This window comes from Stenella coeruleoalba, assembly GCF_951394435.1.
Source record: "Stenella coeruleoalba genome assembly, chromosome: 15".
Classification (NCBI taxonomy): Eukaryota; Metazoa; Chordata; class Mammalia; order Artiodactyla; family Delphinidae; genus Stenella; species Stenella coeruleoalba.
In genome coordinates, this window is record NC_137161.1 from 23,544,670 (window position 1) to 23,563,610 (window position 18,941).

An 18,941-nucleotide genomic window follows, 5' to 3' on the forward strand; every position below is an offset into this window, starting at 1 on the left:
AAACAGGTCAAAGTGCTTCACAAGTCTTTTTCGGCGTAGGTGAAGAGCCTGAGGAAGGAGAACAGAGACACATACCCGGGCCCGCTGCGTCTTCCACAGGTCTTGGTGAAGCTTCTGGAGGGCAGACGCTACCGCCTCAGCTGAGAGAGCCGTCTGCAGGGGCCATCTCTTAAAGAGGATCCTAGCTCCATTCTGGTCTGAAAAAATGAGGAAACACCTCCTGACCTGGCTGCACTATGAAAAGAAACAGCCATACCTCCCAGACCTGGCCTTGGCCTTCCCACCCATCCCTCTTCTCCTCAAAGAACCCCTTCTCAGCAGTTTGTTCATCATGCCCTGTCTGCAAACCTACGTGCCAGGCACTGTGATGTGCATTAGAAAATGCTATCATCTGTTAGGCATTTAATAAGTGCCAGGAACTGTGTGAACGATTTTATTTGTCATCTCATTAACTCCTTAAAAAACTCCCAAGAGGTAAGTACTTCTTCTAAAAAAAAAATTATGTATTTTTGGCTGCGTTGGGTCTTCGTTGCTGCGCGCGGGCTTTCTCTAGTTGCGGATGGAGGGGGCTGCTCTTCGTTGCAGTGTGCGGGCTTCTCATTGAGGTGGCTTCTCTTGTTGCGGAGCACGGGCTCTAGGCTCATGGGCTTCAGTAGTTGTGGCACATGGGCTCAGTAAGTGTGGTGCACGGGCTTAGTTGCTCCATGGCATGTGGGATCTTCCTGGACCAGGGATCGAACCCGTGTCCCCTGCATTGGCAGGCGGATTCTCAACCACTGCGCCACCAGGGAAGTCCCGGTAAGTACTTTTAACACCCTCATTTTATAGTTGAGAAAATCAAATTCAAAGAGAAGAGGTGACTTGCCCAAGGACACACATCTAGCAAATGGCCGAGCTGGGGTTCAAACTCTGATTGAATTAATCCTAGAGTCTGTGGCCTTGGCCTTGATGAGTATTGCCTAAGGAACTGCATTCCCTTCCCTTCTCCTCTGGGAGCTAGGCCTGGCTTTGACCAAAGAACTGAGTCCCTGGGTGGCTGCCTCACCTGGCTCAGGGCCCCAGAGGGAAGAAGCCGAGTCTCCCCCACCACTCAGCTCAAGCCCCCTCTCATAAGGAGACCCCAGGGCCTGCTGCAAGACAGAACAGAGGCTGGCCAGCTGGACCTGGGCCTGGTGCCCAGGCTGCTGTCCCGCTGCCAGGGCATCCAGGTGGCTCTCCGTGCTGCGCAGTCGCAGCTGTAGTTGGGCTGCCTTGGTTTCCTGGGCCCACAAGGAAGCTTGTAGCTGCTGTTCTGTTACTCGAGCTGCCTCTAGCTCCTCCAGCAGCTGTGCTTCCTGGGCCAGAAAGTCAGCCTCCTTTTCCTTCACCTCCTGCTTCAGTAATTCCACCTGCCAGAGAGGAAGTATGGTCACTCTGAGCAGGGAATGGATACCCTCTCCCCAGACCCTCCCGGGCCTGACCCCACTCAATCCCTGTGCAAACCTTGACTGGGGCTGGGAGGATTTCAGTAGGCTCAGCTCTCCAGCAGGAAGGGAGGGCTCTGGAATGAGTGTAACCCTAGGTTTAACCTACATGCCCACCTACGGACTCCTGACACATGGGCCTGGGCTATGCAAATGGGCTTTGGCCCTGGTCCCCCTGGCAACTATGCCAGCTCCCTGCTATGATTAGAAATCTGCCTGAAACACTGACACTGAGCCTAAAAAGACCAGTCACGATAATAATAGCTACCATTTATTGAATGCTTACTGTGTTCCTGACACTTTATATATTCCTATAATGATTAAGAATTATCATCCTTGTTTTATGGTTGAATAAAGTGATGTTCGCACAACCAGGAAGCAGTGGAGCTGGGAGTCACACCCAGGATCGTCTAACAGGCAGACCTGGGTCCTCATCTGCCACAGTCTACGTCTAGCTCTCACTTCCTCATTATTCTCCTCCCAGTTCCATCTTTCCTCTGTGCACAAGGTCTGGGGTCCTGCTGTGAGCAGACTGGGTCCCTGGAAGCAAGAGGCTGCCGCTGACCCCGTCTGGAGTAATACTTGTTCCCCCTGCTGTGTCTTGCCAGGCAGACCAGGCACACTTGGCAGCGGCTGGGCTTGAACCAGGCCTGTGTGAGCTCTGCCCCTCTGGGCACTGTGTTCTGGGCCATCAGGTTCCCCACAGGGTCCGTTCTCAACTCTGGGTCAGGTTGCCAAGCCCCCCCCAGCCCAGTCCTGGCTGCCCCGTCCTGCCAGGGCTGCTGAGGTCTCAGCGTGACTGAGCAATCACCTGCCGACTCCAGAAGGAGGTTCCCACCAAGGAAGAGGGCTCTTAGTGGGGTGGGAAATACCTGGGCGCTGAGCTCTTTCTGCCCTGCCTGGGCCTCCTGCATGTCCTGGCGCAAGGAGCTCAGCTCTTGCTGTCGAACAGAGTCAGCCTCTTGTAAAACAAGGAGTCTCTGTTCCTTTTCCGCCAGCGACAGAGTCAGGCTAAAAAGAGAGGGTTCAGAGGGCTGGGTCATTCTCTCAGGGAATGAAGAACTACCTTCTCATCTGACTGCTCTAACACAGCATTAATAATTAATAGAAACAGTGATGATAATGATTCCAGTATAACAATAAAAGCCTCCATACACTGAGCACCTACTGAGTGCTCCTAGGTCCTTCATGCATATATTTCATTTCAACTTCACAGTTTATTCTTCTCTAGAAAAATTCCAGAAATATCTATACAATACCTCAAATTCAACATGTCCAATTCTTCCCAACCCCTCTGCACCTCCCCTCCCACCAGTCACCCCTACTATGTTCCCCAGCTCACTGAATGGCACCTCCATTCACCCTTAGAAGTCTTAACCACATCACAGCATCCTCCCCTCATCCCACCTGGGTCCACTTTAAGACTACAAATAACTGATTCCAACTCCCCTGACACCCCTTAAACCCCTTTCCTCCTCCCCTTCCCTACGACCCTACCTCGGTTCAGCTTTGGTTCTCTTATCTGGACAATTGTACCAGTCTCCTACCTTGTCTTCCTGCCTCTAGTTTCATCAACAAAAGGATTTCTCCCTCCTCAGACTCCAGGTAACATAACCTGCAATACTTTCCTTTGGGGGTTATTTGATTAACGTCTTCCCCACAAAACGATAAATTCTACTGAGGCAGAGACTCTATTGTCTTAATATATCCCCAACCCCTGGCATAGTGTCTGGTGCGTGCTATGTGTTCTCTAAATATCTGCTAAATGAATGAAGCATGAGCTTTGGAGACAAGGACCATGCCCTCTCCACACAGCTACCTGTACAGCCCAGAGCTGGAGACGTGAGAGGTTAGGTGCCCTGAGCAAACGGTCAACCTCACAGTGACCCCTGGACCCAGACAGGCAAAAGCCAACTCCATGGCCTGTCTAGCCTACCTGGCTTTCTCTCTCTCCAGCTCCTTCTGAATTTGGCAACACTCCTGGGCCTCTCTCAGCTTCTCCTGAACCTCCTGGTCCACCAACCTCTGGGAGTCTTCCTTGGAAACCAGCTGAGACTTCAAGTCCTCCACCTGGAAAGTCAAGGGCATGAGGACCAAGGGCAGGAAGGTTGGTGGGAGGATGCTTCCCACCTAGGGCTTTAGGGTCCTTCAAGGTTTACCAGAGTCACCAGCCCATTTTCAAAGCTCTGGAGGTCCTGGCAACCCTTACATGCTGTTCTTATCCACCTCCCTCTGCCAGTACCATCCAGCCTAGTCCCCTGTCTCCCCAGCCTCACATATGCTGTATAGCGGCAGGCACAAATAAAAACCTTGGTTGAATGTAACTCTGTCCAATGGCCAAGTGATGGGCAAGTGATTGTATTTTTTTAAAAATAAACAACCCGACCATCATCTGATACAGGATTTTGAGAAGGAAAAGCAATCTGGTATAAAAATACTGGATCTATGGGGAGGCTGGATCTATGGGGCTGCCAAGAAAATATGAGGTCTCTGGTCCCCACTGAGAGAGGTTACTAACTACCCCAGGGATCCGGGAGGCACATGCACAGCTCTGAGCACCCTTCACTTTTCCACTCAGTACTGGGGCTTCCCCTCCCCCTCCCAGGCTCAGGCAGCCAAGGTTCCCCCGTCCTGCCAGAGGGAGTGGGAGAGCCTGGCTGTGCTGGGGAAGAGTGCTGGGCTGGGAGAGAGGAGCAGAGACCTGCTTCTGCAGGTCTATCTTATCCCGCAGCAGGGTGCCACCCTCTTCCTGGAGGGCAGCGAGGCTGTCTTTGTGCTGTTGGGCTGCCTGCTCCAGTGCCCGCTGAGCCTCCTGGAGCTGGGTCTGCAGCATCCCAGTGGTCTCCTGCGAAGGGAGAAGACAGCAGGGAGCAGAAGAAAGCTTCCTTGGTCTTGAAATCCATGTTACAGAAATCTGTGTTGTATAAATACTGGTGTTTTGGTTGGGTTGCCAAAAGCTGAGGCAGGGCCCAGCTATCCACGTTGTTTCCATGATACCCTGTCACCTCAAGTTCTCACCTCCTATTCCCTCTCCTCCCTCACCAAGTGCACTGCTCACCCAGGCTTTCTCGGCCAGGGTCCCTCACCCAGACCACTGCAGCAGCCTCCTGCCGGGTGTCCCTGCTTCCACTTCATGCCACCATGCCCTCGTGCAAGCAGGCAAACACAAACACACACAAAATTCTCCCCTCAGCAGCTAAAGTATTTTAAAATATGTATGTAATAACTCATGTCCCACTCTGCTTTTTAAATACCATCCAACATGTTCCCACTGCCCTTAGAACAAAGTCCAAGGTCCTACCATGGCTGACAAAGGGCTCCTGCCCCCAAGCTTATCATGCTGCCTCCTGTCTGTCCTGAACTGTCCCAGGCCCTTTCTGCCTGTCCCAGGCCCTTATGATAGCTATTTCCTCTGCCTAAACTGTTCTTCAAATGGCTGGCTTCTTTTCTTTTCCTTTTAATGATTTTATTGAGATTCAGTTCACATACCCTACAATTTACTAATTTAAAGCATACAATTCAATGGTTTTAGCATATTCACAGAGTTGTGCAACTGTCACCATGATCATTTTTTTACCATTTTCATCATCTCCAGAAAGAAATCCTGTACCCTCCCCATCCCCCATCCTCACTGCCAACTACTCGTCTGCTTTCTGTCTGTGTAGATTTGCCTGTTTTGGATATTTCCCACAAGTGGAATCATACGCTGTGTGCCTTCTTGTAACTGGCCTCTTTCACTTAGCATAATGCTTTCAAGGTTCATCCTTATTGTTCTACGGGTCTGGCTCTTCAACCTTAATGGTTCAGCTCAAATGTCATTTTCTCAGTGAGGCCCTCCATGACCACCTTGTCCAAAGAGGCCTCCTTTGAATCACTCTCAATTACATCGTCCTATTTATTTCCTTTACAGCCCTTATCACAACCGGTAATTATCTCACTTATTTTGTGTCTGCTCTGCCACTAGAATTCCATGACTGTCATGTTCACCGTTGTGCCACACCTTTCTGTTGGTCAAACGTCAGCACCTAGGTAGGGCCCGGTGCAAAGAAGTACCAAAGAGCAGGTCAATGTGAATGAATAAATCAACGCTGCCTCTTCTTCCTTGCCCAGAACCACCCTCCGTACCTGCTCCTTTAACTTCTGAACCTTCATGTCCTGCCTCAGCCGCTCCAGTTGTTGGCTGGCATCTGCCAGCTCCTTCTGGGTCTGCAGCAGTGTCTCCAGGAGGGACACCCTCTCCTTCTCTGTTTCAAGCTGCATCTGTGGAGGGGCAGGAGGGCGAGGGCTTGTTGGGTTAGGGGTCACCATGCTCACCCACTAGGCCACAAGCACACGCCAGCTGCTCTAGGGCTCTTCCAGCAAATGGGGTGGGGGCTGAGGGCGAAGGAAGGTCTGGACCCACTGACTGAGAGCCAGGAAGTACGAAGATTGCTGCTGGTTTGCAAGCTGACAGGATGTGGTAAACGACAGCCCTCCCTCAGGAAGTAGGACATGCCGCCAGCCGTGCAGCTAACGGTACTGATCACCTGCTCATGGGGAACAGAGTGGGAAGCTACATTCTCTTCTGAAAGCCCCTGCAGCACCACCCTCGGGAGTGGGAAAGGAAATGGCCCAAGGTAGGGGGATCACAGGGTGGACGTGCAGCCCAGTCCCCCCAGCTGCCCACCTGGCACAGGGCGCTCTCGGCCTCGGCCTGCTCTTCTGCCCTCTGTGTCCGCATGGCCTCCGTTTCTGCCTGCTGTTCCCTCAGCCTCGTTTCCAGCTCCATTTTCTCCCTCTCCAGGCTCTCCAGAGCCTTATCCAGTTCCTGCTGGTGGCAGGAGCGCTCTCTCTCCTGGTCGTACGAAGGAAGCACCGTTAGAGCCGAGGGGGTGAGGAGAGGAGGCAGAAGGAGAACCGGGTTAGGGCAAGAAGCCTACTGCTCACCAGCTGTGTGACCTTGGTGCCTCACGTGACAAGCCTGCTTCCTCATCTGCAAGGTGAGGCTAATCACCCTGCCTTGCCCATCTCGCCAAATTTTATGAGGATCAAATGAGATTCATTAAAAAAAAATCAAATGATATAAAAATCAATGATATACATGGAAAAGTGTTTTCTAAAGCGCAACTGTCCCTCATATAAACTACAAATATCTGTTATTTTAAAGCAAGCACATCATGGTTGGTGGTTGTAACAGCGAACTGAGGGGGCGGACTCGCTCTCTGCTGTCCCCACTCCCCTGCTCAGGGTGACAGGATTAGCCTCCCAAAAAGCCAGGCCGAACCTGTCTCGTATACGATACAAGAGCGTTAGGATGGGGCATCCCGGTCCTCCCAGAGGCCCATCAGTGACCGACACCCTCCCTGATCTCCTAGACGAATCCAGCCCCTCTATTAGGATCTCAGGATGGTGGTGAAGGGCACTGGAGCCAGGCTGCCTAGGTTACAGTCTTTACCCAAGTACTACTAGTGTGACCTCAGTTCATTTCTATCGCATTTCTGTGCCTCAGTTTCCTCATCTATAAAAACGGGGACAGGGAATTCCCTGGCGGTCCAGTGGTTAGAACTCTGTGTTTTCACTGCTGAGGGCGCAGGTTTGGTCCCTGGTCCGGGAACTAAGATCCTGCAAGCTGCACAGCATGGCCTAAATAAATCAATAAATCCTGTGTAAAAAAATAATAAAATTAAAAAAAATTTTTTTTAAATGAGGATAACAACAGGGTCCTCCTAGGGTTGTTCTCACGAGTGAAGTTAGTCGTGTAAAGCACTTTAAATGGTGCTGAGCACCCAGAAAGCATTCAATAGCTAATAGCTATCATGATCTTCATCACTTTTCCTTTAAAATGTTTGTAGTCGTAGTTATCCACATTTAGTGGGAAGGCCTCTAGTGTTTCACCCCTTTCCAACATCGTCTTGTGCACTCTCCCTTCACTTGCTACACTCTGGCTGCACTGGCCTCCTTTCAGGTCCTGGAGGACACCACGCACCTCCATTCCTTAAGGCCTTGACTCATGCTTTCCTTCTATTTGGACTGCTCTTCCCACCCTACCGTCACTCATGGCTTAAATGACACTTCCTCATAGATGCCTTCCCAGACCATACGCTCAAAACGGTCCCCCTTTGTTCTTCTTCTATCACCCAGTTCTTTTTCTTCATAGAACTTCCGTCATCAGTTACTCATTTATGTATTAATTTATTTAATACCTATCTTCCCCCAAGACTTGAAGCTCCATCAGGAGAACCATGTCCACTTTGCTCTCTGCTGTATCCTCAATGCCCAGCATCATGCCTGGCAGACAGTAAGAACTCAGCATTGCTTGAATGAATCACATTTCAGCTACTAGACTATTAAGATGCTTAAGAACAGTGATCTATAATACCACAGTTAATAGACCAGCTATGAATATCAAATCATACACTCTGGTTCAAAAAGCCAACTGTAAGAATATGGGAAAGATGAATTTAATAGTAGTTACGTGTCAAAAAAACCAAAACAAAACTGACCTATTTGCTCAATATGAGTTAGAAGTGTGTTATGGCTACCAGAAGGGCTAATTCTGTGATGTTCAGAAGTAACAGTCAAGCGTTGCTGCCTAGTTTGTGGATCAGAATACTCTGCACACTGGTTCATGAGTGATGTGTATCATGTCTAGAGGAAAGCAACCGTGTTGGTGGGGTATTCCAAGCAAATCTAAGGCTGATTTGTTTCAGGTAATAGATTTTGGCTCAGCTTAAGGAATAATTTTCTAATAACTAGATCTATCTAAAAATAAATGGGCATTCCAATGGATGGAATACAACAGAAGCTAAGCAACCCTTGGAAGGGATATTGTAGAAGTGGACATAGCATAAATGCTACGAAATGGTTAATCCCTGCTCTACCACTTCTTAGCCAGGTAACCCTGAGTGACTTCTCTAAGTCTCAGTTTCCTCACTAGGTGGTTGTGTAGGCTATCTGAAATAACGTGACTAGCATTCAGCATGGTACCTGGCATGGGAAAGTGCTCAGCAAGTAAGTATCCACTATCACTGCTATTAAAGGGGATTCAGACACTAGATGGAAGAATGGAGAATATAACCCCTAAGAGTTTTTCTAATTGGTAGGATTCCAGGACAAGGCAGGCACTGTTAAAACTAACAGACTCTCTGGGAATTCCCTGGCGGTCCAGTGGTTAGGACTCTGCCAAGGGCCTGGGTTCAATCCCTGGCCAGGGAACTAGGATCCTGCATGCTGTGTGGCGTGGCCAAAAAACAAAAAACTAACAGACTCTCGAGAGTTACGCGGGCTTTCAACCCTTTCAATCAGTAGGGAGATCATAAAGTCAGACAATCAGAAGTCAGGGGGATTATCTGACTGAGAAGAAGGGAAAAGACGGAAGAGACTTTCCCATGATTCAGGTGTGGCCATGAGATGGTCAGTCCTTCCACAGATACCAAGTCTACATCAGGCGGTAACACATCATTCAGAAGTTTTATAGCTTCTTTTACTTGTAGGGTTTTCAGTGGGTGGTATGACTGATTCTTGCTGGGAAACTGAACTGCCTCTGGACACTGGTCATTCAATAAATATTTTGAAGTACCTACTATAATCTAGGCACATAATTCTAAAAAGAGGCAAACTTCTGGCTACCATCTTGCCAGCAAGTCTGCCTTGTAATAACTATCAAATCACAAATACACACAAAGCACAAGTCAACTTCCATTTCCAGAAATCTGACAAACAAGCTCTCTGAACCCTCCACCTGTAAAAGGGCAAAACAAACTAACAAACAAAAAAAATGCCAATTTAACTATTAAGTATATATTTTAATGTATCACTGAGCCAGCAGGAAAATAATGAAAATTTCACTGGAGCCAAAATCAAAGCAATACTTGTGATCTAAAGAGGTAAATGAGCACAGAACAGGCTTTCCACTGGAGGTATTTACTTTACCTAATAACCTTGAAATTCATTTTCTGGCAATGTGGGCAAAGAAAACAGAAAACAAAGGGTGGGGAGCCTGACAGGAGGCATAAGGCTGGACCTCCAAAGGGCTATCTGGGGTCAGGAAACTATGGCATATGGGCCAAACCTGGCCCTGTGAGCTAAGAGTGGTTTTTATGTTTTTAATGGTTGATAAGAAGTCAAAAGAAGAATAAGACTTTGTGACATGTGAAAATTATATGAAATTCAGTTTCAATGTCCATACATAGAGTTTTATTGGAACACAGCCATGCTCATTTACATACATGTCGTTTACAGCTGCTTTTGCACTAGAGCAGCAGAGAAGAGTGAGTGTGACAGAGACTGTATGGTCTGCAAGGCCCAATGTGGCTCTTCAGAAAAACACCCACCCATCCCTGGGCTACAGTCCTCAGTAAATGGATAAACCTGAGAGAGGGAGAAAAGGGGAAGAAAAAGGGAGAGAGAAAAAGTGGGGGAGAGAGAAAACAAAACACTGTACAGAAGGGAATAGCAAGAAAATTTGTCTTAACTTTCACAAAGGGCTATATATATATATCACTTGAGAATTCATAACCATAGGCTGGTGTTCATGTGGGTTCAGGGCCTGAATGTGGCCCAAAAACTTTAAACAGAAATTGTACTTTAAGGTGGTCCTGGGATGCTAGTCCTTCACCTTCCTCAGAGAAGCAAAAGCAAATCTCTGAGGAAAATCTCCTTTGCCTCAGGCCTAAAAGGATTCCCACAGAAAAATTTCCAGAGAACATGAGTTCAGAGTCAGGAATCACAAAACACATAGGGGCCAAGGTCATCAGTGAGAGCCAAGGGAAACAACATATAACAGAGATCCAAAAAGATTTTAGGTGTTGGAATTATTAGACAGCATAAAAGTATGTTTCATGTGTTTAAAGAATAAAAGAGGGGACTGCAAATATAAATTAGGGAGAAGACACTAAAAAATGACCAAGAAGATTTGAAAAAATAACCAAACAAAATGTTGAGAAATAAAATATTTAATAAATAAAATTTAAAACTTGGTGAATAGACTATAAAGCAGATTAGACACAGTTGAAAAGGGAAATTAGTGAATAGAAGAGGGATCTGAAAAAATATCACCCAGAATACAGTGTAGAAAAAGTACACATGAAAAATCTAAGACAGAAAGTTAAGATACCTGAAGGTTACACCAAGTTCTAACATACAACTAATTAGAGGCTTCTCAATACCAACAACGGAACAATCAGTATGCTGACAGAAAATAACGGTTACCTTAGAATTTGTACCTGAATTTTATACCCAGTGAAACTATCTTTCAAGAATACAAGTGGGAGGGATAAATTAGGAGATTCGGATTAACATATATACCTACTATATATAAAATAGATAACAAAGACCTATTATATAGCACAGGGAACTATACTCAATACTTTGCAATAACCTATAAGGGAAAAGAATCTGCAAAATAAAAGACATAATATATATATATAACTGAATCACTTTGCTGTATACCTGAAACTAACACAACATTGTAAATCAACTATACTTCAATAAAAAATAAAATTAAAAAAGGAAAAAGCTATAAAAAATAATAAAAGTAAAATAGACATTTTCAGACAATTAACTACCAACATACCCTCACCAAAGGAAATTCTACTTCAAGGAAAACAAATCCAAATAGAAAACCTGACACGCAAGGAGGAATGGTGAGCAAAAAAAGACCTGGTAAAATTTTCAGTGTATCTAAACAATTATTGACTGTATAAAATAATCAAAACACATAATGTATGGTGTTAACAACTAGTAATAACTAAACACAATGACTAATACAGTTGATAGGTTGGGAGGAGTGAATGCAGGTAAAATGTTCTCTGGTCCTTGTGTCATTCAGGAAAAGGGTAAATATACTGATTAACTTGAGATTTTATTAAGTATGTATTTTAAAATATTAAAGAACAACTAAAAGAATAAAAAATAGAGTACATATCATCCAGAGTAGTAGAGAGAAAAAAAGAAGTGAGAAAAGAATACAATTTAATAATCCGATATAACCCTCTAAAAGAAGTTAAGAAAGGTGAATTCCCCTCCCCAAAAGGTGTAAAAAGGCAAGAGAGGGCTTCCCTGGTGGCGCAGTGGTTGAGAGTCCGCCTGCCGATGCAGGGAACATGGGTTCGTGCCCCGGTCCGGGAAGATCCCACATGCCGCGGAGCGGCTGGGCCCGTGAGCCATGGCCGCTGAGCCTGCGTGTCCGGAGCCTGTGCTCCGCAACGGGAGAGGCCACAACAGTGAGAGGCCCGCGTACCACACCAAAAAAAAAAAAAAAAAAAAAAAAAAAAAAGGCAAGAGAAATAGCATAAGATGGTGGAAATAAATCCAAATATGCCTATAATCACAATAAAAGCAAATGGACTAAATCAAATAATTAAAAGACAAAAGAAACAGTTCTGAATTGGGCAATAATAGGTCCAAGGCATTCCTCTGCTCCCTTTACACCCTGGGGCCAGTTTATCGATCCTAAATCCCAGGATCCACTCTTAAGTCTCTATACATACAGAAACAACAACAACAATAATACCTAACACAAATATAGAGCTTACTGTATACCAGGAACTATTATTAGTGTTTTCCATACATTAACTCATTTACTAGCTAGAAGCTGGATTTTGCACCATGGTGACCAACCAGACTAGTCCTGCTCAGATTTCACTTTTAGAAGCAGGAATATCTGCTGCTGTCTGTCTCTCCCATCCCCTAGCCACAACCACCACCTACCCATTTCTCCTGGAGCCGGTTCACCTCCTCCTCATGGGCTGACTTCAGCTGCTGCAGGGCAGCCTGCTCCTCTTGCTCAGCCTGGGCCAGCTGTCTGGCTGCCGCATCCCGTGCCTGCTCTGCCCGGCTCCGTTCAGTGTCCAGTTCCAGCTGCAGGCACTTCACTTCCCCTAAGATGCCAGGGACAGGATCTTGTCTCTGAGCCTCTGTCCTCCATCTTTCACCCCTCTCCCCAGACCTCATGAGGAACTCCCATCTCAGAGGCCCTGGGCCTGGCTCTAATAGCTTCCCACTGTCTTCCTAGCTTTCAACATCCCTGTGGAATGAAGTGCGCCCATCCAAGTTGGGTTCTTACCTTGGATTACTTCCTTGGCTTGAGTGACGGTTTGAATCTGGACCTCCAGCTGCCCCTTGGTGACCTCTATCAGAGAATTTTGTTGCTGGGCCTCAAACAGACTGCTCTCCAGTAGCTCCTTGGCTGAGCTGTCAGGTTCAGGAATCGGGAGAGTTCTTACCCATCAAGCCCCTTCCTTAAGAGGAACTGGGTTCTAACTACTGGTCACCAAGAGAGAATTTGGGGGCGGGGAGGCAATTACAAATTCATAACTCATTTAGGCCCCATATACTTTGGGCAAGGAACTTAGGTTGGCTCCCCCTTGCCTTGTAAAGCTCTCTCTGCCCTTGGCAGAACCAGGTCCAGACCCTACCTGAGCCCCCGCAGTTGTTCAGAGAGGTCCTGCCGGTCCCGCTCCACAGCCTGCAGCCGCACCTCGAGAGCCGCCTTTTCCCGCGCTAGAGCCTCCTTCTCCTGGACTTCCCGGGCAAGCGCCTCTTCCTGTCGCTTTGCCTCCTGATGCAGCTGCTCCACCCGAGCTAAGGCTGCCTCCTGCTGGTGATGTGCCTGAGAGGAAGAACTGATGGGATACAGAGGGAGGCAGGATCCCCCCAGGGCTGCTATCGCCAGATTAGGGCCATGGGCTCCTCAGATTCTGGACCCAGCTCTGTGAGCCTTGAGCACTGCCCACTCACACCAAGTACCATTTATCTATTCCCCTGATCAACCTACAGAGTCCCCAGCCCAGGAAACAGGCTCTCCTTTGAGCAATACCCTGTGCTACGGCTGCAAGAGATCTACCTCTAAGGAGCTTTTAGTCTTAAGGAGAGGTAAGACACACACATAATACCAGGAAGAAAGTGATCAGTGCCCTGAGAAAAAGGCTCTGAGAAGGGAGATTATGTATAATTACTAGGGCAATGAGATGCTTGGTAGAGAAGAAAGATGACCTCTGAGTTGGGGCACTGGTTCAGAAAAAACTCAGAGCCCCTTGCTATGTGTTACACACTGGACTAAAAGCTGGAGTTATAAAAACAAGTAAGACATAGTCTTGCCTTCAAGGAGCTTTTGGTCTAATGGTGGAGACACATAAACACAGATAATTATAATATAGTACGAAGGGAGTGGTGGTTGAATAAATACAATGTATTATCAGAAAACACAGGAGAGGCATCTAATTCAAACTGATGGATGTGAAGCAATGAAGAATCAGTGAAGGATTCCTCTAGGAATTCTTTTAAAAAAACTGGAAGACATACCCCAAACTAGTAACACTGGTCATTTCTAGGAAGTGAGATTTTCCCTTCCTGAATCATTTCTGCAGTGTTTTCATTTTTTACAGTGAGCATGTATGTACAACGAGCATGTACAGCGAGCATCCTTAATGGGATGGTAGCAGTTTTGTCTTCTCACCTCGCTTAGTTTCTCTTGAATTTCTTCCTTCTCATCTTGTATGCCCCTGAGATCTGCCTGCAGCTCAGCCCTGGTCTCCTCCGCTTTCTGCAGCTGAGCCTCCAGGTGGGTGTTCTTTTCCCACAGGGCTTCCTTGTTCCTCTCGGCCTCTGTCAGGCCCACCTGCAAAGTGTTTCTCGCCTGCTCTGCTGCTTCCATCCTCCTGCACACAGACTGGTTCTCCTGTTCTAACTACTGGCCAAAAAGGGAAGGACATCAAAGACAAAGGGTTACGGTTTAGAGATGAAGTGCTGAGACAGAAATCCAAGAGAGATATGAATCTGTTCTCCACAGATGAACACAGGAGTGCTTACGAGAGAGGAGGACTATGCACACATTTGGTCTGGGGTCTTTACTCCAGGTACTAGATGGGTTGATGCTGGGGACAGAGAGAAAAAAGGCAAAATCCTGCTCTTAAAGAATTCAGAATAAGGGAACATACAACATTTCTGGGGCTCAAGGGAATGGGGTAGTGAAGAGACGTGTTAAATTTGTAACCTCTAGAGAAAATTCTGGGACTTGGGCTCTTCAACAGATCCTTTTCTGTGATTGCTGTTATCTCATACAACAGGATTAAAACCCAGTCTTCCTTCCAGAGGACATGGGCCTAGCCCTGATGATTTTACCCTAAAGCCCAAAGGTAGTTAGTTCTGCTGCAGATGTGGGAGGGGTCTATTTTTAATGGCTGAGCCCAGGCCTTGTAATCTTTGCTCTCCTTTGCACTATAAATGTTCCTTTTGCTCGTTCCAGGACTACACTTGGGAGCTGATCTGTCTTGGGCTGATCCATTTAAGAACTGTTCCTTGTTACAGGCATCAGCTTTGTCTGTCCCTCCCTTGCCCTCGGTTGGGGCCCAGCCCTACCCTGTGGATCAGAGAAATCTTTGCTCACCTGGAGAAGCTGCTGGTTCAGCCCAACTTTATCTAAGGCCAAAGCCTCATTTAAGGCACTGAGTTTGACAGCTGCAGCCCGAAGATCAGCTACCTCAGCCTTCAGGCTGTTCTCAGAACTTGACAGCTCCACAATAGACTGTTCTGCCTAAAAGCAGAGAGTTAGAGTTTCATTTTCCAGTTTTCCTGCAACAGTGAATAGCTCACATCCCCAACATCTGCTGCTTTCCTTGTACAGAGATCAGTTAACACTTCATTCCTTCCCTTACATTCTGAACAACTTTTCCCTTCATTTCTTCATTCACTTACCCATTCATTCATTGAAGAGTAAGAGAGGAACTCACATTACAGAGGCACAGACATCAGGATGTATAAACAACTACAACTGTGATGACACCATAGCCAATGTAAGCACAAAGTGCTCTGGGAACTCAAAGAAAGCATTAATTCAAAATGCTTGGTAGAAGAGTCGACAGTTAAGTTGGGTACTGACAGATGAGGAACAGTTTGCGGTTGAAAGGGGAGGAAAGAAGCAGTCCAGGTAAAGGGAAAGGTACATACAAAGTATTAAAATCACGAAAGAACGGGTAAAACTGAGAATGCAATGAATGCTATGTGGCAGGAACGAAGGTATATGAGGCGTTAGGACAGCGAGCTGGAGTGAAGAGGAGGCTAGAAACAGTTTGGGGCAGGTGGCAGAGGGCTTTGCATGTGGTACCAAGGAGCTGGGAAGCCAGTGAATGGTTGTAGGAAAGAGACTGACATGACCAGACTGACACTTTAGAAAACCATTCTAATTGCAATACAGAGAGTCTGTTTGGAGGGACAGAACCCAAAAGCAGTAACTAGGCATTGAGGCAAGAAACAGGAAGGGCCATGACTTGCAGGATGAAGAATGAGGCAGGCTGCGCGCCTTTTTCCTGGAGACACAACTTTCCAAGCCGCCCGCCCCACCCAGCCAGCGAAGGGGAGGACCACGCACCCTGGCCAGTGCGGCGGTCACTTCTGTTTGCTCTTGTCTCAGCAACTCCCCTTCCAGGCGACTGGACTCCAGGGCTTCCCGAAGGGTGATCACTTCACTGAGCGACTCTGACTGTTTGGCTTCTAGGACCGCCAGCGTCTCCTGACTAAGATGGAAAACAGAAGGGGGCTAGAGGAAATCTCAGGGAGTGGCCACACCCCAAAAGATAACAGGAATGTAATTGCTTTTGCGATGCAAAAGAATGAAGGTGGTCTCCAAAAACTGATAAGGAGAGGTCTCCAAGACACATAACATGAAAAAAGCAAGGCGCAGAACAGTATACATGGTGCACTATCTTTTATGCAAGAAATTGGGGGAAATAAGGATATATGCATATATTACATAAAGCAGCACTAGACATATTAATAAGAAATTAATTTAAATGGTTACAAACAGAAGGAAGGAATATGGGATGAATGAAGCCGAGGGAAGTAGTACTTTCTATTTGCATACCTTTTAAAATAGTTTTGACTTTTGAATCATATAAATAAGTGTATTATCGAGTCACACAAATTAAATTTAAAAACATAAAACTATCTTTGTGGATTGTCTCTCCTTTTCCTAGGTAGAGGGGAGACCACTCCTTGTGCAAGTCATGATCCTTAGAGCAGTCATTCAAGATTCCATTATTCATGCCTACTAGGCAGAAGGAGCTAGGGAACAGGTGAGGAGGGGATGCATCAAAGATGAAGAAGAGGGCTTCCCTGGTGGTGCAGTGGTTGAGAGTCCGCCTGCTGTCCGGGAAGATCCCACATACCGCGGAACGGCTAGGCCCATGAGCCATGGCCGCTGAGCCTGCGCGTCTGGAGCCTGTGCTCCGCAACGGGAGAGGCCACAACAGTGACAGGCCCGCGTACCGCAAAAAAAAAAATATAAAAGAAAATAAATAAAATTTAAAAAAAAGATGAAGAAGATACAGGGACTTTCCTGGTGGTCCAGTGATAAAGAATCCACCTTCCAATGCAGGGGACGCGGGTTCGATCCCTGGTCAGGGAACTAAGATCCCACATGCCGTGGGGCAACTAAACCCGTGCGCCACAACTACTGAGCCTGCGTGCCTCAACTAGAAAGCCCACGTGCCACAAACTATAGAGCCCACGTGCTCTGGAGCCTGTGCGCCACAACTGGAGGGAGAAAACCCGCACACCACAACTAGAGAGAAGCCCGGGCGCCACAACAAAAGATCCTCCATGCTGCAATGAAGATCCCGCATGCTGCAACTAAGACACGATGCAGCCAAAATTGAAAAAAAAAAAAAAAAAAGATATAGCCCCTGCTACCAGGTACTGAAGACTTACCATATGTCAGGCTCTGTGCTGGCATTTTGCAGAACACTGCTTTAATCTCCCCAAAGACTCTTCAAGGGAAATATTATCAGCCCCATTTTACAAATAATCTGTCCAAGTGGCAGAGCCATAATTTAAACCAAGCTTCTGCCCAGCTCTAAAGTCCTTGCTTTTTCTATGACATGGTATCGGGGAATTTACAAATGAGCTGGGTCCCTGTACTCTGGAATTCCCTTCCTTGACCAGCTCATTTCTCATTACTTCCCAGGATCAGTCCTACCGTTTGGCCAGCCCGGCCTCCTCTGAACATGCCATGAACGTTCCTGACTCCTTTTCTTTGCTAATCTGTTCCTTTAGCCCTTGTCCCACTCTCTACCAATCAAAATATGTCAAGGCCCAGCTCAACGGCTACCCTCTCCTCCATGAAGCTTTCAATAATTAACTGTTACTCCTATTCACCCAGAGGACCTAGCTTGAAGCTCTTTTTTAGCTCATACTTCATCTGGCCACGGTTTACTTGTCTGACTTCCCCATTACACTGCAAACTGCTTGAGATCAGAGCCTGTGTCTTATTTATTTCTGTACCCGCCACAGGGCCTCGGCCCTCCTGGGTGTTCAGCAATGCTTGGATGAACTTTCTGTTTTCATCCTCCTGCAAAGGATGGAGCAGTAAGCTAATCTGAACCCACCGAACACCAGGCTTCAATTTACTCCACTTTCTAAGAGTGGGGAGGGGCTGTCACACGCACGCACAGGCGCTCCCGTTCACGGATGGCCAGGTGCAGCTCCTCCCGCTGCTCCTCCTTCTCGCCCTGAGCACAGTCGCCCTGCAGCTGAAGCTCCATGTTTGTCCTCCGCAGTCGCCACGCCTCCTGCTCCAGCACCTCCAGCTGCTGCTGCAGCTCCTCCCTGGTCTTCTGCAGGAGCTCTCGCTCCCTGGAAGGAGACCGGACATGAACAGAAACCCTGGAACCTAAAAGCCCTCCTGGAAGCAGACAGCACAGGGTCAAAGGAGAGAGGTTTATGTTTCCTTTAAATATCTCATCTTCCCTTTTGAGCAGGAAACTGTTTTTTTTTTATCACAAAGACCCAAAACTGAGTGAGCAGGAACCAGCAGAACACAAAGCAAGGAGGCCCTGAGCAGCTGTGGGTCTAGGGAAGAACAGGGTCAGCCAACCAAACACATGGGCTGGGCGGGGACTGAGCCTGGGAGGAAGCGGGGGATGAACAGCTCCCGCTCACCTGCTGAGAGAGTCCACCTCCCCCTGCAGGTCCACAGTCTGCCCTGCCAGGGTGTCCCGCTCCCCGGTGAGCTGCTGTAGCCGCTGTCTCAGGGCCTCACCCTCTTCCTCCCACTGATGATGCTGCTGCTGCAAGGAGCTCACAGCTTCCTGGCAGCCTGACAGCTGCTGCCTTAGGTCCTGCGGAGGGAGAGCATCAGAAGTGAGGTGGTGAACAAGAGCGCAGGGCAGAGGAGGGACGTCATAAGCCTGAAAGTAGGGCTGGGCAAGGGGGTTGGGGGCTGGTGCAACAAAGGGAAGCTACGAAAAGAGATGAGACCAGTCGAGGAGACAGAGCATCAGAGATGACTGGGTTCTGTGGCTTCCAGAGTGTCAGAGTCCATCATCTTCAAATGTAAAATGGGGGGGGTGGTAAGTGTGGCTGGGACCCTTAGAATTGGGGAACGCTTACCCACACTCCCCTGGGGCTCCACTTTGCACAGTGCTGTGTAAAGACTGCCTCAAAGTGGAGCGTGCCAGTGGCTCGGAGAGTGTGCCTGCTCCCCACGAGCACAACTGGGCAGAC

At 47.6% G+C, this 18,941-nt stretch overlaps 1 protein-coding gene across 8 annotated transcripts in view; it reads right to left on the bottom strand.

The window, feature by feature from the left end:
- Nucleotides 1–18,941, bottom strand: part of CEP250 (centrosomal protein 250) — a 47,755-nt gene that overhangs the window by 12,436 nt on the left and 16,378 nt on the right. For 7 of the 8 annotated variants that reach the window (XM_079945655.1, XM_079945656.1, XM_079945658.1 and 4 more), the window contains 15 exons: nucleotides 18,378–18,556; nucleotides 17,889–18,071; nucleotides 15,811–15,955; nucleotides 14,830–14,976; nucleotides 13,900–14,130; nucleotides 12,860–13,053; nucleotides 12,508–12,635; nucleotides 12,153–12,322; nucleotides 6,130–6,297; nucleotides 5,589–5,723; nucleotides 4,165–4,308; nucleotides 3,400–3,533; nucleotides 2,336–2,474; nucleotides 1,046–1,388; nucleotides 76–197 (listed from right to left, as the gene is read on the bottom strand). In XM_079945655.1, coding sequence (XP_079801781.1) covers nucleotides 76–197; nucleotides 1,046–1,388; nucleotides 2,336–2,474; nucleotides 3,400–3,533; nucleotides 4,165–4,308; nucleotides 5,589–5,723; nucleotides 6,130–6,297; nucleotides 12,153–12,322; nucleotides 12,508–12,635; nucleotides 12,860–13,053; nucleotides 13,900–14,130; nucleotides 14,830–14,976; nucleotides 15,811–15,955; nucleotides 17,889–18,071; nucleotides 18,378–18,556 — 2,562 coding nt within the window. The remainder of the gene's footprint in view (nucleotides 1–75; nucleotides 198–1,045; nucleotides 1,389–2,335; nucleotides 2,475–3,399; nucleotides 3,534–4,164; nucleotides 4,309–5,588; nucleotides 5,724–6,129; nucleotides 6,298–12,152; nucleotides 12,323–12,507; nucleotides 12,636–12,859; nucleotides 13,054–13,899; nucleotides 14,131–14,829; nucleotides 14,977–15,810; nucleotides 15,956–17,888; nucleotides 18,072–18,377; nucleotides 18,557–18,941) is intronic. The other variant, XM_079945660.1, reaches the window with a different exon arrangement.